At 44.3% G+C, this 27461-nt stretch overlaps 2 protein-coding genes across 3 annotated transcripts; both read left to right on the top strand.

Moving 5' to 3' along the window:
• Window positions 1-582: 582 nt before the first annotated feature.
• On the top strand, window positions 583-21628 carry rmp24 (ribonuclease MRP subunit p24). The gene is made up of 5 exons (XM_080016334.1): window positions 583-819; window positions 8411-8460; window positions 8968-9188; window positions 19958-20151; window positions 20446-21628. The coding sequence occupies exons 1-5, from the start codon at window positions 728-730 to the stop codon at window positions 20603-20605; spliced, it is 717 nt and encodes a 238-aa protein (XP_079872460.1). The 5' UTR covers window positions 583-727; the 3' UTR covers window positions 20606-21628.
• Window positions 21629-22466: 838 nt separating this feature from the next.
• Window positions 22467-26864, top strand: rp9 (RP9 pre-mRNA splicing factor). 2 transcript variants are annotated; one of them, XM_080018442.1, is made up of 7 exons: window positions 22467-22783; window positions 23399-23429; window positions 23557-23686; window positions 24269-24360; window positions 24722-24783; window positions 26020-26225; window positions 26475-26864. In XM_080018442.1, the coding sequence occupies exons 1-6, from the start codon at window positions 22584-22586 to the stop codon at window positions 26219-26221; spliced, it is 717 nt and encodes a 238-aa protein (XP_079874568.1). In that variant the 5' UTR covers window positions 22467-22583; the 3' UTR covers window positions 26222-26225; window positions 26475-26864. The 2 variants fall into 2 exon arrangements, with proteins under 2 accessions (XP_079874568.1, XP_079874567.1); XM_080018441.1 differs by having other exon boundaries at window positions 26020-26864.
• Window positions 26865-27461: the final 597 nt, after the last annotated feature.

Raw genomic sequence — 27461 nt, 5'->3', positions numbered from 1 at the left:
GATTGATTTACAAATCTCATTATATACTCTCTATGAGTACAATTGAAATTACATTTATCTAAAAAGGCCATGTAGTCCAAAGGGTTACCATTGCAATCCAATAAATCGTTTGCAAAGAAAAGGCCTTTCTCATATAACATGACATTATGAATAAATATCATCTTCCAATACTGGAGAATCCATCTGTGGAAATTTGATTTAAAACGGGGACTCTTGTGAAAGCTTCATATACCTGTTTATGAAAGCACATGGCAAATATGCCTTTGACCCGTTAACACTAAAAGTCGCAACCGTCGTTTTGAATTCTATGAGTTCAACGGAATGCAGCGGTATCGTTTCCCCGTTTGGTCAATGAATTGAGTTCACCCCTCAAATCCCTCAATCTAAAAACTGATAAGAAAAGCGACACATTCAAAAAAAAGTATGCACGGTATATGGACGTATTAGGATGCGGCGTCAACGCGATTGGAAACAGCGCCATTTCCACCATTTCCCACAATGCCACGGAAACGCCGACGTCATCACTCCGCGACGCCACGTGTTTCGTTTTTTTTGTTGGATTTTTTTGCGACCGTGGACAAACGTCGGCGTTAACCTTCACGACTCCCGCGGGCCGCGTCGAGGCTGCCGCGAGTGCCTCCGCTCTGACCCGTCGACGGGGGAGCCCTGGCAAACGGAGGGCGCCTTTTTAATTCCCCTTCTCGTTCTTTCGGAGGCGCTCGCAGAAATGCAGGCGATCGACGCGACGTCCCTGCGCTTCCTGACCGAAGCGTCGCTGCTGTATCGGGAAAGCTGCCCCGAGCTGTCGCGGTACCTGATGTAAGCTGTTGAAATGTGCATTTTCACGTCGACTTATTTGGCGTTTCTGGGGTTGGTGTTGGTGTCGGTGTCGGTGTTGCTGTTCTGTAACAACTGTTTTGGGCGCTAGATGGCAGAGCTGGACCGATTAATTCCCATTTCCCAATTACGAGCAGACGTTACGTTTGAGAACGTCAACAGTGCTGAGTGTTACTATGAGACTTATTATTTCGCCATGTTGTTTTTGCTTTTGCCCAAGCTCTTCCGAATGCGTTCTTGCCTCTTCGTAATAATAATATAAATAGTCATACCAATAACTTGTCAACAATTTAATTTCCTTTATGCATGTCTACTTTTTGCAGAAGATCGGTATTGAATATTGAAAGTAAAAATTCAGGCAGACTGATCCAAATGCACCAAAATCACTTTCTATTTATTGGAGCCCTTCCAACATTTGTTTAAAATTCCCTGTAAGTTTGTATGGAAACGTGACTGTAGATGAATGATTTTTTACCAAGGATTGCGATCTGCTAAAATAATCACAATCGGGCGATTATGTAATAATCATTACAGTGCTAGTTGTATCAATCCTGAGGCCATGCTTGGACGAATGACCTTTTTTTTTTTTTTTTGTTTGTTTGTTACCATCTCAGAGAACACAAACCTTTGGTAAACAACAACTATCTGTACACTGCGGCCGCTCCGCCCACAGCAGTGGAAGGCCTCCTTGATGCCCAGGGTGATTCAGGGTCCAGTGACTAGCCATGTCCAGGTGTCAAGGGCAGGTCAGGATGGCACGTGTCAAGTATTTCATAAACAATTAAGAGCCTGCTCTTAAATGGTAGCTGGGATTTTCTGATATGAATAGGATGGAAAGCTCATTTCTGGTGTTATGCATGTACAGTCCAAAGAGAGGCTCATTTGCATGAGTTTCTCAAAGCCATGGCTGTATCTACTGACCTCCATCTTACATCTTTCTATTGCGGCACGATATATTTATTATAAGCGCTTTGTTGTACTTCATCAGTCATAGGTCAATGCTTTAATGGGTGGCTTTTGTCTAATAAGCAATCCCAGAGGATTTTATATGTAGAAACCTGTACATGAGTGTGTGTGTGTACATTCCTGTGGCTCATATCTTAGTTGGATTAGCCACATCCCCAACTCCTCTGGCACCATTCTTAGTCCCACCTGAGCCAGGAAATTTGTGGGGGAAATTTCTCTTAGAAAGGAAATTACAGGTTTTGGTGCTGAAACCTCAAGTCGGGGTCATTTTACGGACATATGAGCCCAAGCTAGTTTAGCACAGCTATTTCTGAAGTCACTGCTAAGTGAATTGGCATATGTTCGACTAAATCTGATGCAGAACATGGTTCCAGTGGCTACTGTTGGCTTCAGTTTTATTTGTTTGAATATTTCTCATTCCAACTGTGTGTGTGTGTGTGTGTGTGTGTGTGTGTGTGTGTGTGTGTGTGTGTGTGTGTGTGTGTGTGTGTGTGTGTGTGTGTGTGTGTGTGTGTGTGTGTGTGTGTGTGTGTGTGTGTGTGCGCGCAGACGCACACAGTGGGTTCAGAAAGTATTCAGACCCATTCACTTCTTACACACTTTATTGTGTTGTAGATGTCATTTTAAATGGATAAAATTACCATTTCTGCCCAACAGCCTACACTCAATAACCCACGATCACAAAGTCAAAAAGTGAAAACGTGTTTTTAGAATCTTTTTTCAAATTTATTACAAATGAAAAGCAGAATCTCTCATTTACGTAAGTATTCATACCCTTTTCTGCAGCATTCCAAATTGTGGTCAGGTGCATCCTGTTTACTTTAATTACCCTTAAGGTGTGTGTGTGTGTGTGTGTGTGTGTGTGTGTGTGTGTGTGTGTGTGTGTGTGTGTGTGTGTGTGTGTGTGTGTGTGTGTGTGTGTGTGTGTGTGTGTGTGTGTGTGTGTGTGTGTGTGAGCGTGCGCAGATGCACACAGTGGGTTCAGAAAGTATTCAGACCCATTCACTTCTTACACACTTTATTGTGTTGTAGATGTCATTTTAAATGGATAAAATTACCATTTCTGCCCAACAGCCTACACTCAATAACCCACGATCACAAAGTCAAAACGTGAAAACGTGTTTTTAGAATCTTTTTTTCAAATTTATTAAAAATGAAAAGTAGAATCTCTCATTTACGTAAGTATTCATACCCTTTTCTGCAGCATTCCAAATTGTGGTCAGGTGCATCCTGTTTACTTTAATTACCCTTAAGGTGTGTGTGTGTGTGTGTGTGTGTGTGTGTGTGTGTGTGTGTGTGTGTGTGTGTGTGTGTGTGTGTGTGTGTGTGTGTGTGTGTGTGTGTGTGTGTGTGTGTGTGTGTGTGTGTGTGTGTGTGTGTGTGTGGACACTGCATGTCAGGACAAAAGCCAGGAAGTCCAAAGAACTCTCTGAAGACCGCTGTGATATATTGTGGCGAGGCATAGAACCATTTCTAAAGCTTTGAGTGTTCCTAGGAGCACAGTGGCCTCTATTATTGTGAAATGGAAGAAATTTGGAACCACCAGGATTCCTCCTAGAGTTTGCCGTCCAAGTAATCGGGCAAGAAGAGCCTCATTCAGGGAGGTGACCAAGAACCCAACGGACACTCTAAGGGAGCTTCGGAAGTCCTCTGCAAAGATGGGAGAACCTGCCTGAAGGATGAGCGTCTCGGCAGCACTCCATCAATCAGGCCTTTTCTGGTAGCATGGCTAGACGGAAGCCACTCTGAGTAAAAGTGGCTTTTAAAGGACTCAGAGCATGAGGGAAAATATTTTTATGGTCTGACAAGACAAAAACTGACCTCTTTGGGCAGATCTCCAAGCATTATGTCTGGCAAAACACCAGGCACTGCTCATCACTTGGCTAATACCATCCCTATGGTGAAGCGTGGTGGTGGTTGCAACATCATGCTATGGGGGGGGTGCTTCTCAGCGGCAGGGACAGGGGGACTGGTCAGAATTGAGGGAAGGATGAATGCAGCCAAACACAGAGGGATCCTTGACGAAAACCTGCTCCAGAGTACACGCAACCTCAGACCGGGGCAATGGTTCACCGTTCAGCACGGCAATGACCCAAAGCATACAAGCCAAGACAATACTGGCATGGCTTCAGGGCGAGTCTCTTGAGTGGCCCAGACTTAAATTCTATAGAACATATGGAGAGATCTGAAGATGGCAGTTCAGACACTTCAGAGGATCTTCCAGGAAGAATGGGATGAACTTCCCAAATCCAGGTGTGCAAAGCTTGTGGACTTATCCAAGAAGACTCAAAGCTGTAATTGTTGCCAAAGGGGCTTCTACAAAGTACTGATATAAGGGTCTGAATACTTATGTTAGTGAGAGATTTCAGTTTTTGATTTTTAATACATTTGCAAAAAATTCTAAACATGTTTTCACTTTGTCATTATGGGTTATTGAGTGTAGATTAATGGGCAAAAATGTCATTTTTATCCATTTGCAATCAAATCTCTCACGTGTGAAGGGTGAATACTTTCTGAAGCCATTGTACTGTGTGTGTGTGTGTGTGTGTGTGTGTGTGTGTGTGAGAGAGACTTAAAACCTTTTAATGTCAACCCCTTTTAGAACAAATGTGATGTTTGGAAAAGGAGAGGAAGGCAAGTAGATCTATTTTAGATAGTGTAATAGACCAGCCATATCATTGGAATTTCTTTCAGCATCCAAATTAAAATAGCTGCCATGCTCTGTAAGTGAAAAGTCTGCCCTTAATGTTTTCCCAGTTGAGTCAACCACAACTGTCCAAGTGTCCCAGTATGATTTCTTATATCCGTGCTCTCCAGTTATGGCTGTGGCCATGTGTAACTGTAGTCTTTTGTTTTGTTCACGAAGGTGTTACTTACGCTGTCTGCCTACATCGTCATGGTGCTGATGACTAAATGTCAGTGTTTCTCTATGTGCCATGTTTGTTGTGTATCTTTTTACTCATGTGAATTTGTGAACGTGCACGTGACTTCCTCTGCTTGTGAGTCAAAACGCGGGGCAAGTATTTTTTTCTAATTCCCGTAAGTCTGTTCCAAGAGCTATTTGACCTGTAACATAAGCTTTAACCTCGGAATGAAAGCAGAGCTCTGAGGCACTTATTTTTTCCCTCATTCACTTCATACCAAACACACTCCCTCATCGCTGGCGGCCTGTGTGTCACAGACCACTTGTCTTCTTCCCAGATCCGCCTCAAACCCTCGTATCCCTCGTATCGCTTGTCCCACTTAACAAACCACCCGACACGTCGCCCCCCCCCCTATAAACATGAGCCCCAGACTGTGGGCCACCTGCTGCCTCTGCTGCCACTGTCGCTTTTGGCTGATTTATTAGAGCCCTGGTTATTTGACGGCGACAGAGGGAGCATACAGAGCTCACACACACTTAGCTGCATAATAGGTGACACATGTCTATTAGTAATTACACTAAAACATGTCCTATAAGCAAAGGCATACCCTGGAATGTTATTTCCTTTCTTACAATTACACCATCCTCTGATAGGTGAATTAAAATAGTATGTATTTCTGCTTGTTGGGCAAAAGATTGGCCTTTGGAGGCATTAGGTTGTAGCTAAATAATTATTACTATGCTCTGTGGATAGTGTCTCCAGCCAAGTGTGCACTTTAATAGGAGTTGCATGGCAAATATGTTAATTTGATTTGTGTGGGTGTTGAGTTTGTGGAATGTCTTCCAGTAAGAATTCCCACTGACTCAACCTCATTATTTACATGCGTACCATCTACAGTGCTTCTGTTTAGGCCCCTTTAATGAGAAGTATTATTATCATTCACGTCTCGTCTAAAGCAGCATGCAAGGAGAGCTTTTGAAGTTTGGAAACTGTCCTACATGAAGCAGACGATTGGAGACGCGTTCCTCTCAGACCCAACTCATTTACAGTCGTCAACTTTCTTTAAGGAGTAGGTCCTGGTTGATAGGACTACGCTTTTTTGTTTTTTCTTACCAATCAATAGAAATGTGAGTAGTTGTTTAAGGCCTGTGCGTTTGTCTCAGTGTCTGTCCTCATTCAGCTCCCTCTCATTTCCCTTTTTTGCCGACTGTTCTCCTCTATAATCTGACAATGGAATCCAGCCAGTCATTCCCAGATTGGTTCAATTCATATGCGGGATCCCAGTGACAGGACGTTTCTTAGAAATCCACCCCACCTTGCCTCCCACACCACCAGAACCATCCGCCTCCATCTACTCCTACTACTACCTCCCGCCCTATCTAAACAAACCCCCATTCCTTTTATACATCCCTTCCCTGCCACATGCCGCACGACTGCAAACACCCCCCCCCCACCAACTACAGCTCGGGGCTAATCTTAGCGGTGGCTTACTCAGAATGTTTGCCCAAACATCCCATTGCGACCCTTCCAAATTGAAAGGCAGGTTTCTGACGAAAAAGGCGTCCAGAACGGTCTTGCCACTTTGAATTTTGTTTTGTATCTATGTCTATTGGATCCTCTCTATATATCAATAGAAAGCAGTTGAACAGTCAGAATTTGTTCCACTGCACAGAATTTGTTTGTACAGTGCAACTGGTCCTAATGCAAATTCTGCTCTGCATAGCTTCGTTAAGATATGCAGAGTATTTCGCTGTCCTTGAATATTGCATAGTTGTAAAACTTAGCATGCAGCCTAAGAAATATTAACAATGACAATCCACTTAGACAGCGTTCCACATCTAACTATAAAGGGAGGAATCTCAGTCTGTCTGGATGTCCTTCAATTATCTCTACAACCGTTCATCCGATGAACTTCACACTTGGTGGGTATATTGCTGGGGACCCAAGGGGGTGTGGTGTGGAATTTGATGCAATTCGGACATGCAGCACGTGTAATATTAATAAACTTTGAGTAAACAGCGAACGGTGAGCCAGCGGGGGGCGGGGCTTCAGGGCTCTGCGACTGAGTCACAAAGACTTTCCCCGGTGTATGACTTTAACCAGCAGTTTCATCTTCCATTGTGGAACACAGGACTCAGTCATTGACATTTTGTTAAACTGTGCCTTGTCTTAACTGACAAAGTCTTACATTTTGAACGGTAGTAAATATATATAATAAGGAGTACAATGAAACTACATCATATACTGAAACGGATCCTAAAATGGGCCAGAGAGGTTCTTCTTCACAGAACAGAGTTAGTTCTCTACAACTATATAAATAGTTCAACCGTTAACTCAATTAATACCAATTAATATATAAAAGGGAATAAAAGCATATTGGATGACTTAAACCTACTATTCCTCACAGACCTGACCATACTGTATCTTGTTGTACTGTATTGGTGTGTTTATTGCATTCCCTGTATCTCTTCTGGCCAGTTTAATATAGACTCACCGGCCACTTTATTGGGTACACCTTGCTAGTACCGGGTTGGACCCCCTTTTTGCCTTCAGAACTGCCTTAATTCTTTGTGGTATAGATTCAACAAGGTGCTGGAAACATTCCTCAGAAATGTTGGTCCATATTGACAAATTGACGATTGATAGCATCACGCAGTTGCTGCAGATTTGTCGCTGCACATCCATGATGCGAATCTCCCGTTCCACCACATCCCAATGGTGCTCTATTGGGTTGAGATGTGGTGACTGTGGAGGCCATTGGAGTACAGTGAACTCATTGTCATGTTTGAGATGATTTGAGCTTTGTGACATGATGCATTATCCTGCTGGAAGTAGCCATCAGCTACACTGTGCTCATAAAGGGATGGACATGGTCAGCAACAATACTCAGGTATGCTGTGGCCTTTAAAACATGCTCAATTGGTACTAAGGGGCCCAAAGTGTGCCAAGAAAATATCCCCCACACCATCACACCACCACCACCACCAGCCTGAGCCCTTAATACGAGGCAGGAAGGATCCATGCTTTCATGTTGTTTACGCCAAATTGTGACCCTACCATGTGAATGTCTCAGCTGAAGTCGAGACTCATCAGACCAGGCAACGTTTTTCGGACCATTCTCTGTGGGCCATTCTCTGTAAACCCTAGAGATGGTTGTGTGTGAAAATCCCAGTAGGTCAGCAGCTCTGAAATACTCAGACCAGCTGGCACCAACAATCATGCCACGTTCAAAGTTACTTTAATCCTCTTTCTTCCCCATTCTGATGCTCGGTTTGAACTTCAGCAAGTCATCCTCACCATGTCTACATGCCTAAATGCAATGAGTTGCTGCAATATGATTGACTGATTAGCTATTTGTGTTGACAAGCAAGTGTGTGTGTGTGTGTGTGTGTGTGTGTGTGTGTGTGTGTGTGTGTGTGTGTGTGTGTGTGTGTGTGTGTGTGTGTGTGTGTGTGTGTGAGTGTGAGACAAATATAAAAGATGCACATAGATACCCATTTTAATAGTCGCCGATCTGATGACTAATGGGAGTCCACAGTGTGGGGACCCGGACACCTCTGCTTTCTTGTCTAGGAAATGGAACAGTTTAAAGTCCCTGATTAGATGACTTGAGAGGTCTCACTGGGCTGTAAGGGTTCAGCAATTCAGTAATGTAATTTTATGCTAATCCGTGCATTGCCTTGTATGTGATCGCAAGGATCTTAAAGTTGTCACACAGTAGGTTGTCTTTTCTGTGTTCCCAGGCAAAGGCCACGCCAATCTACGAATGTGGGAATGTCTGACAAGGGGTATGGTAAGTAGTTTGTAGACCTATGACCCACCTTTTAATTTGTCTAGTTTTGTATATTGTGTGTCAGTGTTTTAGGGCTGGTAATAAAAGAACCTTGTCACACAAGGTTGATTAAAATGCCTGCTAAACACACTGAACACTCGTGCATGAGAATTACACACACACACACACACACACACGTTTAATCCTGCGAAAACTACTCTGGGAGGTAAAAGCCACTAAAGCTGCTCAAAAACAGCTTTTTCTCCTTCACTTAGAATTAATACAAAGTTTGACTGAGCTAATAAATAGTGTGCACTTAGAAGTCTTTGTCAGCTATCCTTCATAAACACTTGTTAATCTTTTGGCATTTGCAATTCATATTAAGAGGTGCCCTCATAAGTACACCAAGAGGTCTCTTAATTCTTAATTGGGATAAACCCTTTGTAAGCCCAGGATGCAAGATTTTGCCCCAGTGGCATTAACTGGTATATTTTAGCCATCTTCCTCTCCTCTCCTCCTTCACACAAGCCAAACCAAATCACAGACTCCCAAGATTGTTCCGGGTGGTGCTGATGTGCCAGCACTGCTGTCAGTGGTTTCAGGCCGGGAATCAGCGGGTGCGGCTGCGTCCAAAGCGGAGGCCGTCTGCGTGGGTGCAGAGCGCTCTGCGCAGGGAAGCTCGGGGAAAGCGACTCAGCCTGGCACAGAAAGAGCTGCTGCGTCGTTTCCGAAACTCCTCCTCAACACTGGTAAGACCACATAAAGTTCAACGCTTGCATTTGAAAATGCAGTAGGCGCCACGGTTGCTCAGTAGACCAGGAAGAAAGATGATTACAATTGCAAATAGGGCTCCCGGGGGCAATGCCCTCTGATGTGAATACCCAAATTTGAACCACTTTCACCGCAACTTCCTCTGGAACTGATCCTGAATTGCACCAAAGACTTTCCTTGACAGGAAATATGGGCCAAATAATGTATGGCTTAAAGGTACAATAAGTAATATTTAAAGTGACGCAGGCTTACGAATGGCAATCAATGCCAGTCGGTCCGCTCTTACCTTGAGGACTGCTGAGATTTCAAGCTCTCCAAACAGGCACTCCGGTCCGGGGGAAATGCTCTCACATCCAGACCTGTCAATCCCCCTGAACTATGCCGCTTATATCCCTGAACTGGTTTATTTTTAGTTTGCACAAGCATGGACAAACATTCAGCTCCCAGACACTTGACGTTGCAAGACCCCTGCTGTTCTTGAGGAGAGCACTGATTCCTATAGCCCCTTTCCCACTTGCGCTGAAAGCTGTAAATCTGCCAGCAATGTTCCGTTTTGGCGTCATGTGAAAATGGGAGCAGGTCTCGATGTTCCCTAAATTTTCCCACTCGCGAAGTAGTATCATTTCCGGCAAATTGCTGGAATGGCTGTGAATGGAAGTGTGTGGGAATGGAAACACTAACATTTCTGTAAATAAGGGGTGGAGCCGAATCCAAACAAAGCACAAATAGTAGGTGTTTACCAATATTTATTTCGTACAAATATAAAAAAAAAAAAACATTCGGAAATGTTGAGTCCAAACCGTTGCGCTCGTCTGCAAAGACAGGAAACGAAACACGTCCGGTCTCTACGGGCTTTGCTTGCCCGCTGGCTGCACCGCAGCGTGGAACCAGAGGGAACGAGAGGATAGGGACAGGGAGAACAGGTGGAGAACCTTCATTCTCCAGCGGCAGAGAGTGTAGGACAGGTTGAGTATGATCACTTTGATTTAATAACCTATTATTTTATTGCGCCGGGGGACAGGGGCTCTGTCCCCTCTGGGTCAGCGGAGGTAAGAGTCCGTGGGGCGGGGAGACAGGAGCGATGCGCTGGTCTTAAAACTGATTGTGTTGCCTTGTCTCATGATATTACACAGCTCTGGTCATCTATGTGGCGACAGACTCCATACGGAACTTTCCCGTAAAGGCGGCTATGTGTGAATGACTTCCTATTTTTTATCAAGCAATGTTACAGATTCCATGTGGGAATGGGGCTCGAGGGGAGCTTTTCTGAACTAACTGTCCTAACACTCTGACCAGTGGACAGCGGCAAAGCACACTTCCTCTATGGAATCATGGAAGTACAAGCCCTACTGTCCTGTAATGCATTAGCCTTTGTACCTCGAAAATGCAATTAGTACTCCTTCCTAGAAAGCCATGCTCTATCATGATTCCACACATTGTAAGACTAGTCATTTGGCCGTTCTTTAGACAGCATGTCTTCTCTAAGCTCTCTACACCTCAACAATGATCCTTCCCTCAGTCCTCCTAATTAATGCCACTGGGCAGGTACAAAACAGTGGGTAGCTTTTTTTTTTTGTTTTTTTGGGGGTTTTTTTTGACTCCAACACTTGAGACTCCTCGGCTGAGAAAGCTGCTGACTTGGAAGGTGGTGCTGAGTTTGTTTTACGCTTGTATCACTGAAAGTAAAGAACCATTAAGGTACCCCTCTAGTGATTTGACGTCAGCGGAATAAAAAGCTGCTCTGGTGTAGGTACTGCTGCCTCATTAATACTCTGTTCATTTAGTATGCAGCTTTTCACCTCCCTGGGCTGACTCTCTCTTGATCCAATCCTAAAGTGCTTATTGTCGTTCCACGTTTCAGCTCTCACTCTATGCTCTCGCAATTAAAGGCCACACATTCTCATGACACCTTAAGCGAGTCAGGAGTACCAGGATGTAATGGTGGTTGGGGTCCTTATTTGGTATATTTTCGGTACACCAGATTATATTTATTTTGTGAAATACAAACAGTGGCTGTTGTGTGAGCGTGAGATACAATGGCACTCTTTGCCCATCATTCACGGGGTTTGCTGGGAAATATTCCCAAACGGGAAGCTTTTAAATGTACTTTAGACCCAGGAGACTGGCTCATGGAATGAACTAATAAATTCTGGCGCTCTCCAGCCAGTTTACAGAACAATGCTGTAATTCCTTGGTTTGTGGGCTACACTGAACTGACAGTACCCCTAAACCAAACAGATCAGTGAGAATATGTTGACCAAGGGGAGGAAAATAATAAAATGTGGGAAAGACTGGAGTTGGAGTGAGCTACAGTGATAACACAGCAGTAGCAAAAATACAAAGGGTGACGAGGAGAGTGCAAAGACTTAATAGCTATCAGCCAGAGCACCTATTTGGTATGCAGCTGTCACTGTGTACTCTTCTGTTCCATGGACTTGTGGCGGCATCATGGTCCCACATAACAGGTTCTGAGGAAGAGTGTTTGCATGTACTGTACGATAGAAGCAGCATGTCGTTCCATTCATCGCAGTTTCAGTGGATAAATGAAAATGCCGCTGCCTTGTCATTATCACCCCCCACAGTTTAACAAAAAAAAAAAAAGTCGAAACTGAAGATTATATTTCCGTGCATGGGATGTTTTGTTGAAATATGAGCCTCCATAAATTGTGAGAGCATTACAAATGTATCAGTATTATTTAGATTATTAGCTTTCATTATGGACGCTGTTCTAGTCTATAACCTGAGCTTGTTTGTGTTTATCCTTTACTTCATACGTCACACTGTGCCTTCCACACGTCGCCGCATGCAAACAGGCTGAGCCATGACGCCGAGTATGCCCCCTTGCTCATTCGTCAACAATGTTTTAGTCCAAACGGAGAATGTCAACGTCCGTCACATGACTTCCCAGTCAACCCAATACATCCTGAGCCCTGTCCACCACGGTATTTTTAACCCCCTGGTTTTCGAGGTCACACACACACACACACACACACACACACACACACACACACACACACACACACCCAGGCTAGCTCAAAGAGCATGAAGAAGACTACACAGCACAGCGGGCACAGCACAGAGTCAATAGCAGGACATTGGGTGTTAAAGTACAAAGCGGTGGAGTGGGGAGATGAAGAGGGAGCCTCCAGTCCTCTCGCTCTCTCGCTCTCTCTTTCGCTCTCTCTCGCTCTCATCATGACCAGAGCGTGTCAGCACATTGACCGCCAGAGGAACTTATCCCCGAGTGCCGGATGAAGAGATTAGCATCCTCTCCTCCCAAGGCATAGTTAGTAGTCGCTCTAATGTTAGGATGCCGGTGAGATTAGAACGGGTTGAAGGTGTTTATGTGGACTTATTTGGACATTTGTATTCTTGCCGCATAGGAACGTGCCGTAGCACAGCCACTCTCGGATCTCGCTTTGGAGAATAAATGCCATTTTTAATTGCAAGGCCTTTTTATGACCTTTGTCTCTAATTGCCACATTCTTATCAGTTGAAGTAGTTTAGTGGTTCCACAATTCACATTCATGAAAAGATTAGAATTTGTACAGCGGAAGTTTGCTCTGCTATTTACACCTTTTTATGTGATGATCAAATGTACAGTTTGGACCAATAGTCAAGAATGAATCTAATGTTGTATATTTTACAATGTAGATTGAAATATCATTTGGTGGTAGCAACAAAACCCCCCCTTGTGGGTAACCTTGAAAAGTGGAGGCCAAGATAACACTGATAGCAACAGCGTCTGTTTTTTTTTATCCTCATTCACTCCCCCCTGCCAGTGACTTTTGCATTTCCATTTTTAATTTCCCTTTTACATTTAATTCAGTTGTTGTTTTGTTTTTTGTTTTTTTCCCACACGTGTTTTTGCGTGTCATATTTACAAAAACCAAAGTCAGCCGCATTGTCGTAGCAGGCCAAAAAAGTCAAACACCAGGAAACGACTTGTAGAGTCCAATCAGTCTTTGTCATTATCTACCTCACTCAATCATACTCTCCACTTGTGGAACATAATTGGTTCTCCGGCCGCCCCCCCACAGAGGACACAGAAAGGACTTTTGGTTCGGTGGATGCAGAGCAACAAGACATTGAAATGGAATACGACAAAGGGAGGAAGGAGGGCCCGTGACGGCGTCCTTGGGATCCATCCATCCATCCCTTTATGCGTGCACACTGTAATGCAATCCCTGCTCATGCGTCACCTGTGTGGGTATTTAGGACGCTGTGTTTTCATCATCATTTGTTTGGCAAATTATTCCAAGCGTGTACACACACACACATGCAGCAGCAGCGTTGCCAGCCGGCCTCACAAGGTCTGAAACATCAGCGAAATAAATACATTTCTGTGCACAAACACACGCAAATGGCAAATTGATTCTGCCCATCTGACTTTTCAGTTCTAAGGCTGAGGTTGTGCTGTTTTGCCTCCTGTTGTCTATATATTCATGGCGTATGTTGTGCAGGATGAATCCAATGCGGATATTAATATTGTCTGGCACCAAGCTGCTGCTCGACTGCTTTCCAATCCATTATTAGACGGCTGGTGGCGTGCGATGCCCGTTATTTGCTTGTCATCACCCAAAGTCCTTGGAATGTTGTTCCTCACCGTTTTTTTTTTGTTTTTTTTTTAATGGTTGCCATATCTAAATCTGTCAGCAACAGGGTGACGGCATTATTCTAATGTCAGCCCCCATTTCGTCATTCATACACACCTAGAACAATCAGCGATCTGATCTAAATCCAGCACTGTTTCCCAAACCTCCAAAACCCTTCCTGCACTCAGTGCATTCGGATGTGAAAATGCAGAATGCCTTTACCTCTCTGGGTGCTCTGTGTATTGTCATCTATTTATCATACTATATACGTCCCGTATAATTTCAAGTGTATTCTTTCTTGTTTTTGCCCGTTTCAGTCAATCACTCCAAAATTGCCTTCTACCTGCTCTCCTTATATGAAGAAAGAAAGCTGTGCCAAAGGAGGTTTTTCCAACCTCTGTAGGTGAGGTAAAAAAAATTAATGATTCTGTCAAAATAGAATTTCCACTGTCACTCTATAAATCATTTAAACTTTTCACGTCACAGGTAGTTAAGTTTTGCATTATTTTCATGATACTTTTTCAAAAAATTTCAAACTTTTGGATAAGAGACAAGTTATTTGTTTGTTATTATATTTTTATTTATACATCCAGCAAACTCTCCTGGTTTGTGAGCAACCAGTGCTTGGCCACCCACAGCTTTCAAACCCCTTAATATTGGGCTCCGTGATCAATGATTCTGGGACAGTTGGTTATAGAGTTTAACTCTGCTAGGGTGCTCCGTGCCTGGGGTCTCATCATAGTCCCCCACATTGTGACCTTGGTGGTCAGGCTGAAACCCACAGAGCTGGTCAGTGATCAGAGGGGGAGTTTCAGATCTGTTTCACAGAGGGTGAAGCTGGTCGGCATGCAGTGTCATTCTCCAATGGAGTCGATTTCTCTGGACATTTTCCAGCTGACCCACCTCCAAACTGCTGTGACCGACTCTGAGTGGCTGACTTCTTTTTCCCCCTTTCGTTATTGCTTTGCATTTTATGTGCTGTAAACCCACTTTACATGTAATGCTGAGCCACCTCCAGCACCTGAAGGAATCTGTCCTTTGTTTCTTCAAACTTATTTTCTCTGTTCTCTTCACCTCTTCTCTCACTTTCTCACCTGGCTGACCTGCAGCCCTTCTACCAAGGTCGCTTCTACCGAACCGTGTTGTCCCCGGACAACAGAGAGAGAGAGAGAGAGAGAGAGAGAGAGAGGAAGTGTGGTATTTATCGAGCAACAGCTATTAATAGAAGCTGGAGGGCCCATCTGCAGAATCGATTTTAATTTTTATTTTTTTTGGTGTCACTTGGTGTGTGTGTATAGAACATAGTCTGTCAGTTGAGTGTGTTTGTGAGAAGCTGTCATGAACCTGCATCACCTCCTTGCTTAAAACAGAGTCCATACTCTGATTTTAAAAAACAAAACAAAAAAAACCCATCTGGTTCATGCACCGCTGTCTCCAGTCCATGCATGTTGTGGGTTCAAAGAAAATGTGGAATAAACTAGCTGTGTAAGGCAATAAATTAAGCATTTAGTGTCGACAGTATTGAACCGATTCCCCTTTTAATGTGAACACACATTTAAAACAAAATTGAACCTTTTTTTAATTTTTTTTATACAGGGTTGGTTTTCTGAGCATCCTGTTCATACAGTTACACCACACACAACATAGACAACACTTCAAATCAGTTGTCGATGAGATGTGGCTGAAGTAACGCAGGTTTTCAAACATTTCCAGTGACCCTAATGGCATTTCAATCCCTCCACCTGACAACAGATTTAGATTCTCCTGTAGAGATCAAGTCATTCAGATGACGTGAGCACTAGGAACCTTCATTACCACAACGCCTTCAGAGCTGATGCGAGACACATTTCTGGGTCAGTAACAGAACAGAGAACTAGGTGGGATTCCCAAGATTGTGTTAAAATCATGCATTGTCCTTCGTCCATTGAACTTCCATTTTCTGTCTTTTATTTGACTTGTATTTGAAGTACTTTTAAAATATATACATGCAAAGAAGAGTTTTCTAACAGTCTCCAAGATCACATCATTGAATCAGCAGCCATTGAATATATTGTCTGTCTCCTGGCTTTTAAACGCTCACATTTTCAGCGGACTGCCGTGATGTTAAAAGTCATTGTTGTTATTTTGATAATAGACACATGGAAATTGATTATTGTATTGATGTTTTCTTACACCCCTTTGGAAATGACCGTAACAGTTCAAAACTAAAACAAGGGATATTCAAAGGGGAAAACCGTGTGTGTTAAGATGTATTTTGGTGCAGCGTGTGTGGCACCCCTTTGTCCCCCCACGGGGATTTACAAGACAAATAGCAGCTGTCTGCATTCCCTGCGCCCGGTCCAAAGCATTATTGCCGCTCCTGAGCCGGTGCAAAGGATCAAGGTCTAGGTATGTCCGTGTCGCCCTGGTTCGGCTTGTCTTATTAACCCCACCATGCCGAGGAAGAATGGAGATCCAGAAAGAAACGGCTTCCAGCTGGATTTGTTGCAGGAAATGGAGATTTGGTCCATTTACATGATGAGAACACAGGGTCACTTTCTAAATCAGGTTGTTTTGTGGAATTAGCCACATGTAGGATTAAAGATTTAAACCGTAACCTCAACAAATCACGTTCTCATTGTGAATAACCCTACCATTAGGTTTTTGCGACAGACTTTTGAACCGGTCACATCTACTAAAACTACCGAAGCCCCCCTCTCCTGAGACGTGTTTCTCTCCGATTATTTCTTTCCACATTACTGAGGCTCAGTTCCCATGCCAGAGTCAACAGCCCAAGATGAGACGAGGAACTCAGCTGTCCGAGTGCGAGCACTTCACGTGTCCACCTCCAATACCATACACTACATGCTACAGGGTTTAGTGAAAATCAAAAAACCAGCACGTGACGCCCGGGGTTTTTTTATTTCAGGTCATCATCTAGGTTTCTTGTCACTAGGCAGCGAACATATCAATTGCTATTTTAGAGTTAAAGTCAGCATGTTTTTGTATTCCATCGCAGAGTGAATTTACCTCAGGCCAGGCCAGGAGGATACGAAGGTTGGCACGCTCTCACTCGCTCACTCCTACGTATTGATTGTCATTTGAGCGGCGTTTTTGAAGCCCAGATACACACAGGCACAGCATCATCGCCGGGTAAATGCTGCTTTTCTTAAGATGCGTCGCATTAATGAGCTGCTGCAAGCCCTGCGGGTCGTATCGGGGCCATTAGAGGACGTGAGGCGACCAGCCTGAGGTCATTCTGCCGGTGAACATCCCTCTGCTGCTAGATCAGCTGAATTTTACAAACAAAAGTGCTATTTAATTTGCAGATGTTGAATGGTTTGCTCAGTGTAAACTACTTAAAGCCTATAGGTATATCTGTGGGAACTTCATCCCCCTGTCCATGTCTGACGCATGTATGAAGTAAGGTTAGCAGTAATGTATTTCATGTAGCTGCACTTAGAATATTCCATTAAATATTATACTTGTCTTCCAAAGTAATAATTAGCTACACTTGGTAGAAGCTTGAATCCAGTGACTTGACAGATTTGATGAGATTTTTTGCCACCCCTGGATAACTGCAATTCCAAGGGCCTCTTTGCTCTTAACAATGAAAACTATGAATAGAAAAATCTATCTTCAAACATGTGATGTATCGGTTGTTTTTGTGTTGAAATTCTTTGCGCAACTCTTCCTTCGGGAAGGTCAGACTGGAATTCTTCACCCTGGAGTCCTTCCAGGTTTCTCTTGCTCTAGAGCATTTGAGCAGGGCAGGGGTCTTAGCTGGACTCGTTTCTATGCCGCCCTGGCCCCTCTTATCGACTTTTCCATATTTAACACTGACACACCTCTCACATATTATCTTGTTGAATATTTTTTGGTAAAGAAGTTGAAGCCTAAATGCTTCCAGCCTGTTTCCCTGGATGATCCATCTGATCCGCCCTGGCGCTAAAGCCTCCCTCAGAACCCAGATCCGTCTTTTTGTTCCTTTGTGTTGCCAGCCCCTCTGTCCCAGCTGCATCTTTATCATCGACATATCTGTTTATGGCCCTCTTTTATAGAGCGATCATAATCGCAACATGCTCAGGCGTTAAAGCGCTAATTTTAGAAGAGCGCCAGTTATTTTGAGTGGTGAAGGGATAATGAGTTTGAGACTGATTTCAACATGGCTTTAGCTCCCTATCTGGATCCTAATCTGCCCCAGTGGTAGCCATGCCCATTTTGGAGGATGGAAGGCGAGTGTTTGTTTTGTTTTGTTTTTTCTCTTTCACTTGTCTCATTTCCATCGGTTTTAAGGCGACTGGATCCCCCCCTTAGTACATGTTGTACTGTCAGAGGAAGGAGGGAGTAGTTTCCATTGTGTTAATTACCTGTTTGAACAGCTCTGTTAATGTGGCATGCCTTACAGTGATCGGATTGAAACTGAGCAGAGTATTCAGCCTAGTTATTCTGTCCTAAAATAACAGCTCCAACCCACTTTTTCCCCTGAGACTTTTAATTTGGAAGAATAGAGGGCTCCTGTTTTGTCCCTGCAGGGCAAAACAAATGTTGGATATAATAACTCTGCGGGTTAAGGGTCTTTGCGGCATTTATAATGAAAATACTGTTTTTGTTTTGATCCACTGTAGGGATTAAGGGTTTGATTGAGAAGGAAGAGATGCCTTTGACATTACGATGGCACTAGAGTACTGACAGGCCAATGGATTGAGTCAATCTGTCCGGCAGGTAATTGGTCAGTTTATAAATTAGCCCCGCCCCTATGAAATGAGGGGTGGGTCGGTCACTGTGCTTGGACAATATAAAGCCGGCCACGCAGGGACGTATGGTAAACACTGTCGCATACACGCTGAGAAGGACTTGGCTCGGTCTTTACAGAGCATTGAAACCCAACTCTCGCTGCTCCCCAACACACACCTGTCAGAATCCGACATGGCTACCTTCGTCTCGGTGAGTTTTTACGCATCATCAGCGTTCACAACTGTCAACGGCTTGGGGGTCGGAGTTGCTTACACCTGCACTGGTGGTTGGTTCTGACCAGTTTGGATCTTTTGTAACTACTGGTTGGTTTGTTGCATTAAGAAGCTTAAATTACCCAAGACTGGTCAAATGTAGGTGAAAAGGGTTGGCATTATGGCATAATATGGCATAATATTATTGTAGACTGTGCTGGATATTTTGATTGTTCTTAACAGTTTTGCACCCTGTGTTAGGTGAATAATTTCTGGCATTGTTCGTGTTGACTTGAGCCACTGTAACACCCTAATTTCCCCCTCGGGGCTTAAAGATTTGTCGAATTTATTTTCTTATTAGTCTTAAAAGCTTATTAACTTGATTGTGTCACATTTCTGCATTGCACAAGGGAGTGACAGTAACGGGGAGAAATCCATTGTGTTAAACCATAAAAAAATTTAAATTTGAGAGTATGATGTAATTACCTTAATGCATTTCCCTGTTTAGGGTCTCTTAACATAAACTGAGAGGAAGGTTTGCATGTATAAATTCTTCAGTGTCCATATTTCACGTCATCCAGTTGTAAGCTGCATGGTAACAGCCCCGACTATTTCCCCGCATCCCCTTTCAACCTTACACATTATATTATACATGAATATCAACACAAATATTTAAGGACAAGTAAATTAAGGGATATCTCCTGGCGTTTTGGTCGCTGGATGAATCAACATGGTACAGTTTGCTGTTTGGAGACTTTGAGACCTGCGATATGGAGATATTTCAGGCTCTCATCTTATGAGGTATTTGGCCGGCCTGCGTCACCCGGGGCTGCCGAGCCTGTCTCATTTCAAACCCCTTCTCGGTTGTGGCAACCACGGCTAGATGGCAACTTCTTGTCCCAGGGGCCATTTTTTTCCACCGCAATTATCTGCGTGGGACTGAGTCACAACAAACCGTTGTGCATCCCAGAGATTGAGGTTGGACAGTTTGGGCTGCGTTCCATGTTGAGTTTGATGAACAGGAAGGACATGAGACATAAACAGACACTGTTTCATTTGTTATGCTCCCATTCCACATAAAGGAGGATTCTTCTGTGAGAGATTTATTGTGGGTGGGAATTTCAAAGGCCTACTTCTTTCTCACCAAGTGTTCTTATTAGGAATGGAAATATGCAACTATGTTCTGTTGTCCCCATAATGACTTTCTTTGTGTCCTCCTTCTAGATGGCCACTTGCCACTCTTGCAGCCATACTTCCAGATACAATGGAGTGAATAGGGACTTCATCACCAAATTTTCCAAATCCCGCAGCACACCAGGAAGCGCTGGCAAGCACAAGACCCCACAGGCAGCTAAAAGGGGAAACACGATTACCCCAAAATCTGTTGGCAAAGACAAGACCCCCAGCAATACGCCCAGGTGGGTTATTTTAGATCGCTATTAATAAGTCCATCTTGTCTTGGTTTTAAGCGTCGGCCTCTCCACTTGGTGTCAGAAATGCTTAATAGGCAGATAAGTGTTACATTTTGGCGTAGGAATCACTGGGTTTCAATTTATTCTGCATCAACAGATCTCAAGGTAGCGGTAGGTGTACGTGTTGGTATCCACGCCTGTCGGATCAACTTCCAATTGACGGCACATTTTAGATCTTTCCTGCCAACAAGAAAAATCTCACGTTGCTACATTTAATCTCTCCCTTCTGTCGTTCTCCAGGTCCGTCTCCTCCAACACCCCGGTCTCCGGCTCGTCCTCCACAAAGTCTCCTTCCGGTCTGAAGAAGTGGGTCGTCCAGCGTCTCAGCAAGATCCTCACACAAGAGGACAAGCAGGGCAGCAAGAAGGGCAGTCTGAAGGACTTCCTCTCCTCGCTTTGAGCACTCACCCAGTACAATACATGTAATTTCTATGACTCTTACAAGCACTGCTTTAACTCCAGGCTTGTGACTCCTGTTAAAAAAGGTTTGCACCGAAGGCTGGAGGAGGGAGAGCTATTTAACTATGGTTCCCTCAGCTGGTGTGGCGAGAGGGCAAAGTTTTCCCCACCAGCAGATCTGTTGCTGGGCTTTGGTGAGCCTGTTTAGAATGAGCCCTGTGGAATTCAAATGAAATGGGGAGGGGGTCGATGGCTTGGCAAGTCCAGCTGTCATTCAGGACTAGAGCACCCTCAGTTGATCTAATGGGAGGGGAAAGGTTTCTTTCTTTGTTTGCTTAAATTAGCGTTTACTTATTCTAACCTCCAAACTAAAATTTCTTTAAAAGGGAGGGTTTTGATCCTTATAACATGACAGGAAGGAGGAAATATGTGGTGTTTGTCTTCAACACGAAATGGATAAATGTAACCAATCAGAATTCCGGCTTTTTCAAGCTATACTTTTATATTGGTATTGAATTTACTTCCGTTTCTTTTTTAGTTCATGTTTTTGAGGCTCTCTGGGAAGATATGTTTTTGTAAAGTTATATCAATTTGTTGATGCCCCCAGCTAAACGTGTCCATTTGTAGCTTTTTACAAATGCAAGCACAAAATGGGGCCACCGTGTTTTTGGATTACTATGCAACAGTTTTTGTACGTGTAAATAAATTATTTCAAAGTTAAAAATTTCATATTATCATCATTACACCCAGAGTGGGACTCATCAGATGTTTACATTAATTAGGCACCTGAGCCAGGAAACTGTATGACAGGCCGTTCTTCTATTTCCCATGGTTGTTGCTTTTTATAAACTTTTCGTATTTTTATTAAAATGTGATTTTCATTTTCAGAATTATTTCCCATTGAGATGTAACCATTTTAGGTTGTCAGTCCAATGTTTTCCAACCTGTTGGTATATTCTGAAATACCTCAAATTTGTACACTGGTAAAAAAAAATTTATTCTGCAATAAAGTTTTTCTTGTGTACTTCAACTTTTCTCTTTCTGAATATCTGTTATAGTTAAGTAATGTCACTGCAAGATTAAATGAGAATTTTAAGTTGGGGGCTGAACTGGGATCAGATGAGCGGGTGCTGCATTTTACATGGGGTCAGCGTGTTTCCTGCACGTCTCCTTTCCTACCCTTTAACCCCACTGACCGATTTCCAACCTCTCAAAGTGTGTAGAAGTGAGAGTTATAATATAACACAGGACACGGTAATAATATTAATAATGTAGACTTCAGGGGCTTCATTTTGCAACCATAGGCCATCTAAACCTAAATCAAGATAGTTTTTCCTTTCGAATAATACATTTATGAATTTCCTTAAAACAAATGGTTTAAGTTAAATATTGGTTTGAGATCGTAAATTCAAAATGGACGTTTGTGTATATCTTGGGATAAAGATTAGGAAATAAATCGGTTAAAGGATGTAGCACCTTATGAGGCGGAGTACAGTAATGTGCGAACACAGAAAGAGGGTTGTGTATTTCCAATAAAAATATTTTTTTAATTTATATACTATACTGTACATACCTGCAATTGGGCAAAATACATGCATTGTATGTTTTTTTTTGTCAATTTGCCTATTCGATAAGACCTATTTGAGAATATTTAAAGTACACTGAGTTGCATATTGTGTATGAAAGGTTCTTTCCAAATAAAGGTTAGTACTGCATATTATTTATCACTGTTGATGAAACGACAGTAACAATGGAAAACACCAGCGGTCATCTTTAACGCACTGCCCGCGATGGCCGCTGGGTGGCGCCGCACCTCCGCCTGTCGACGCCCCCGCCAAACAGGAAGTGGAGCGCCGCAGACACGCTCGCTAGCTAGCCCGTTAGCATGTCGCCGCGGCGCCGAGGCCCCCCCGACACGTACGCGTGAATATTAACGGACGCGGGGCGCGCGGCTCACCGCCCGCTCCCCCGCCGGCGCCATGTCGCACAGGAAGCGGAGCAGGGACGCCGGGAAGAGCTCGGAGCGGCGGAGGCAGAAGGAACCCCACCACGACCACGACCACCACCACCACCACCACCACCACCACCACGACGACGACGACGACGACGTGGAAAAGCTGAGGATCCACGCGCGGCGACTGAGCCAGGAAGTGCACGAGTTCAAGCACGTGGAGGCCTTGTGAGCGCACGACGCAGCGTCTACCTCCACGCACTGTGTGCGCGCGCGCGCGGGGCTGTGGCGTTGTCTGCCGGCTCGTTGTTCGACCTGCTCGTTGTTCGACCTGCTCGTTACTCGGCTGCAGTTTGTTCGACCTGCTCGTTGTTCGACCTGCCCGTTACTCTGCTGCAGTTTGTTCGACTTGCTCGTTACTCGACCTGCTCGTTACTCTGCTGCAGTTTGTTCGACTTGCTCGTTACTCGGCTGCAGTTTGTTCGACCTGCTCGTTGTTCGACCTGCTCGTTGTTCGACCTGCCCGTTACTCGGCTGAAGTTTGTTCCGCCTCTTTCGTTTTACATCTGTATTCGAACTGGCAGCGTTTCCCATCTCTTAACCTTGCGAAATGTTTATACAAAGTCTAAATGTGTGTTGTTCATTTTAAGGTTAATTGCATATCGATTGATTGGTTGCCCTTTCCCCCCCCCCCAATGTAATATTTAGGTTGATCGCATATTGCCAATAACATTTATTTCATTGTTTATTTTATTATTATTGCCTATTGTTTTGATGAGCTTCTGTAACACTGCAGTCAGCCTGCAGGGATGAAACCTGTCTCTCTCTGTCTCTTTCTCGCAGCTATGAGAAACCCCCCCCTGGCCTCATCAAGGTACGCCCCAACATTGACACCAGTGCTAAAACAGTAATAAAGTTTATTTTATTTTTTTTTATCTGGAGTTGAAATAACTGTGTTACTATGAACTATGTTTGTTTTTTTTTGTTTTTTTTTACAACAGGAGAGGGAGGACAGGCCAGAGGACTGTATTCCTGAGGCGTCAGGAAATGAAGACGCCCGGGACTTCCTGGCCCACGCGCCCACCAAGGGGCTGTGGATGCCGCTGGGGAAGGAGGTGAAGGTGATGCAGTGTAAGTCTTTTTTTAAATGTATTTATTTTTAAACATGCCTTCATTCAAAAACCTACAGAATTCAGATGGTTCGCTTCGCTTACACCGGACATCGCACAAACCATTTTTTATTTTCTTTCATTCCCACAATGTGTGTGGTAGATGAAAAACTAGAAACCCAAACCCTCGCTTACTTTTGGGCTGAGGCTGCAGGAAAGCCTGGATGTGTCACCATTTATGGCGCCGGATCATTCAGACACGCACACACACATACATTCCATTCAAACTAACGGGTCGGAGGAAACATACCGCCGGGGAAAACTGACGTAAAACACAAGCCGCGTCTGGAGTCTTCGCGGTGGCGGTACAAACGGTTCATACGTTTATAGAATCAGTAGTGAAACACTCTCCACGCTCCCATTCAATGAAATAAAAGCCAATGACTCATGCAAAAGTCCTCCACGTCATACAAACACAAGAAGACGTGAAAATAAAGGTATTTTTCTTTTTCCATGTTGGGTGAGGGAGGAGAAAAATAAAAAACACTTAGCACTTTAATATCCATTTCTTCCTCTGGCTGTTGGGTATTTATTTTACTTTTAGGCTGGCGATGCAAGCGCTACGGCCACAGAACGGGCGACAAGGAGTGTCCCTTCTTCATCAAGGGCAACCAGAAGCTGGAGCAGTTCAGAGTGGTGAGTCCCACTACGGTGTTAAACCGCTTCTTTAATTCTTTCTTCATTATTAATTGAGAAATTGGGAACACATGCTCTGCAGTCCTCGGTTTTAATGTTCCTGGAACTGAGGCAGGACCTCCTCCCCCTCCTCCTGCTGCGGCAGATCCACCCTGTAGCTGCAAAGATTACCATAACTGCAACTGTGTCATTTTTAAATACCGACAATTGTGATGGTAGGGAATTTGGGGGGGGAAATCAAGTCTCTCAACTTTCTCTGCACTCATCCATATCAGCCATCGAACCTGCACAGGCTCCAGAGGAAATCTTGGACAAAGGCTTCCTAATTCGCAGTGACAGACTGTTGTTTGTGTTCTCGTAGGCGCATGAAGATCCCATGTACAACTTGATTCGGGAAAACAAAAGGAATGAAAAAGAGACAAGGTACATCTTTTGCTGTGTTTTGTTCCAAGCATGCAAGGTTTTAAAGGTTTTTGTTTTTTTATTATTATTATTATTTGCGCCTCGGTATCTCAAATGGCAACACGCTAGTTTGGAAAGACTGACGTTTACCGTGTAGAAGTTCAACTTCTGCAACGGAGGAGAGACTACAATGATTTCCACCGTAACGTTAATAAACATCATTTCAGAGGCTTATTTCCTACAACGTATTCCCAGGAATTGTCGTAGGCTGTCAGGGAACCAGATCACACACATTGGGAACCTGGGGTTTTCCTTGAGTTTCGTGGACCAGGAAGGGTTTCAGGTGACCTGGAAACCTTCCCAGGCTGCAAATCGCATCCGACACCAGGAGACGGACTGGGTGCTAACGCCGCCGCATGCGTCTGTCGTCCTGACACGCAGGTCACCTGAAGTTTGTGCGCGTGTGTGTGTGTGCGTGCGCGTGTGTGATTTTGCTGGGTGTAATATATTTTATTCAACAGCGTGCAGCATTCAAAGCATTCAATATATGTCTCACGCTGAGCCTGAGCGTAATTTGTCTTCTGACCTCGCTGAAAAGCAGCTGGATTCACCTCCGGCTTCTGTTCCAGCGCCAGATGTGAAATATCTTTCTGTCTCGCTGATGACACCAGAGAGGTCAATGTTCGAGCGGCTAAAACTAAGATTAAACACGCCTGCACATGAAAGGGTGATGGTGATGTTCACAATGTCGTCATGTTTTCATCCTCGCGGGGTTTTCTTGCAGTGGGGTCGAAGCGCAGGGTCAAGAGAGGAGCATGTGTCTGGAGTCTGGTCGTGTTGCGGGAACTAGGGTCTGCGGTCCCCTAGGGGTCCTCAAAGTCATATCAGGGGGTGGGGAAGAATTAATGCGTGAATTTAATGACTATTCGTCTTTCTCTCTCTCTACCTCTCTCTCTACCCCGTTCATAGTGGTGAATTTTATTTTTTAGTGAGATTTTCACAGATTAAGTTGAATGTTACATGCAGTGTATGTGTACACAGCATTATATACACACGGCAGTTCATTATAAGCAGATAAAGTCCCAAACCATTAAAAGAAAAAAGTTTGCAGGTATTTCCCTACACAGAACACACTTTCTCACTGGTGTAAAAATAAATAAATAAACATGCACTTATGTCTGGATCCTAGTATGTGTTACCCTTGTGCATGCTCAAGTGTCGTGTTGTGTAACGTTTCCTCCTCCGTCCTCCTCGCAGGATCCAGCAGCTCCAGCAGCTGCTGCAGGACACCACCTCCTCCTCATCATCCTCGGACTCAGACAGCTCCTCCTCCGACCACCGCCACAGCAAGAAGAAGAAAAGGAAGAAGGAAAAAAAGAAGAAAGACAAGAAGAAGCAGAAAAGGAAGAAGAAGCACAAGTTGCCCGGCGGCGGCGACGACCGCTCAGACTGTGATTGAACCGGTAACTCATGCTGTTCTTCAAATGGCATGGAAGAGGTGTTGTGCCGTTGTCTGCCACAGGGGGCGCCCTCTGCAGACACTCCACTCATTCATCTCCTGGGTGACAATCCTTCCAGTAACCTACGGCAGATGACTTCGTGTGTGTGTGTGTGTGTGTGTGTGTGTGTGTGTGTGTGTGTGTGTGTGTGTGTGTGTGTGTGTGTGTGTGTGTGTGTGTGTGTGTGTGCTCATTTTTACTGCATGGCTTCAGAAACGCTGCGAGATGAGCTGTCCCTGGAGCAGATGTGAAGGACGTCGCTCTGCAGGACTTTGTTTCATCAGGCGCTGGAAAACGCAGCATGCAATCAAGAGATTGTATTTTCCACTTTACCAGTTGTTTCTGGTATTAAATACTGATTGTAGGTCTGTATGAAACAGATTCGTCAGGAGAGGGAGATTAACTTCTTGACAAGCTTGTTTTCCCTCCCCGCAAGCCGGAATGTTTGGACGCACGTAACTGTCCATAAATATTTTGAATTATTTGAGGTTGGAATATGCTATTTGCTCAAAAAGGGGACGGGGCAGGAATGTGCTCTGTGTGCTGGACATGCTGCATTAAAGATGACTTGTTTGCTTCCATGTTTGGGCTGCAAAATAAAAACAAAAAGCCTTAGAGATTTGGTCTCGACTCTGCCGTGATGCATTCGAAGGCTTCATCTTTCGGCGGGGGGGGGGGGGTGGAGGACGAGACGCCGCAACTTCTACCTCCGAAGTCGGTCGTTATAAAGAACGCAGCACAACGGCACCGTGACCTCCCTGAGCCCGAAACACATTTTTCTTTTTGATCTCGCTCTGCCACAAATCTGAGGACAGCCCGGAGAGCGGTTCTCAAAATCCATTTCACACCAGCCAGCCTTTGTACGGCCAGGAGAAATCACTCCCTCGTGTTCATCCAGAATCTGCAGATGAACAACAAACCTTGTGCTCCTCCTGACCTGATGGATGGAGCAGCTTGACGGAGCTGATAAAGCAAACACACACACACACACACACACACACACATTAGTAGCGGTGACGTGTCCATGCATCTGCATCAAAGCATTTCAAAGCAGCATTCCAGCGAGCCTCTCTGTAATGAGGAGAGCGTTTTGAGAAGCGTTCCCTGTGGAAACGAGGCGCTGGAAACACTCCCTCCTCTTAATGACCCCGATAGTGGGACAATTAAAGTAAGCCTGCAGGGAGAAAGCAAACTAGATTT

This window comes from Zeus faber (assembly GCF_960531495.2).
Source record: "Zeus faber genome assembly, chromosome: 1".
Lineage (NCBI taxonomy): Eukaryota > Metazoa > Chordata > Actinopteri > Zeiformes > Zeidae > Zeus > Zeus faber.
Note: the sequence above shows the minus strand (reverse complement) of the source record. Positions and strands in the feature narration are given on the sequence as shown.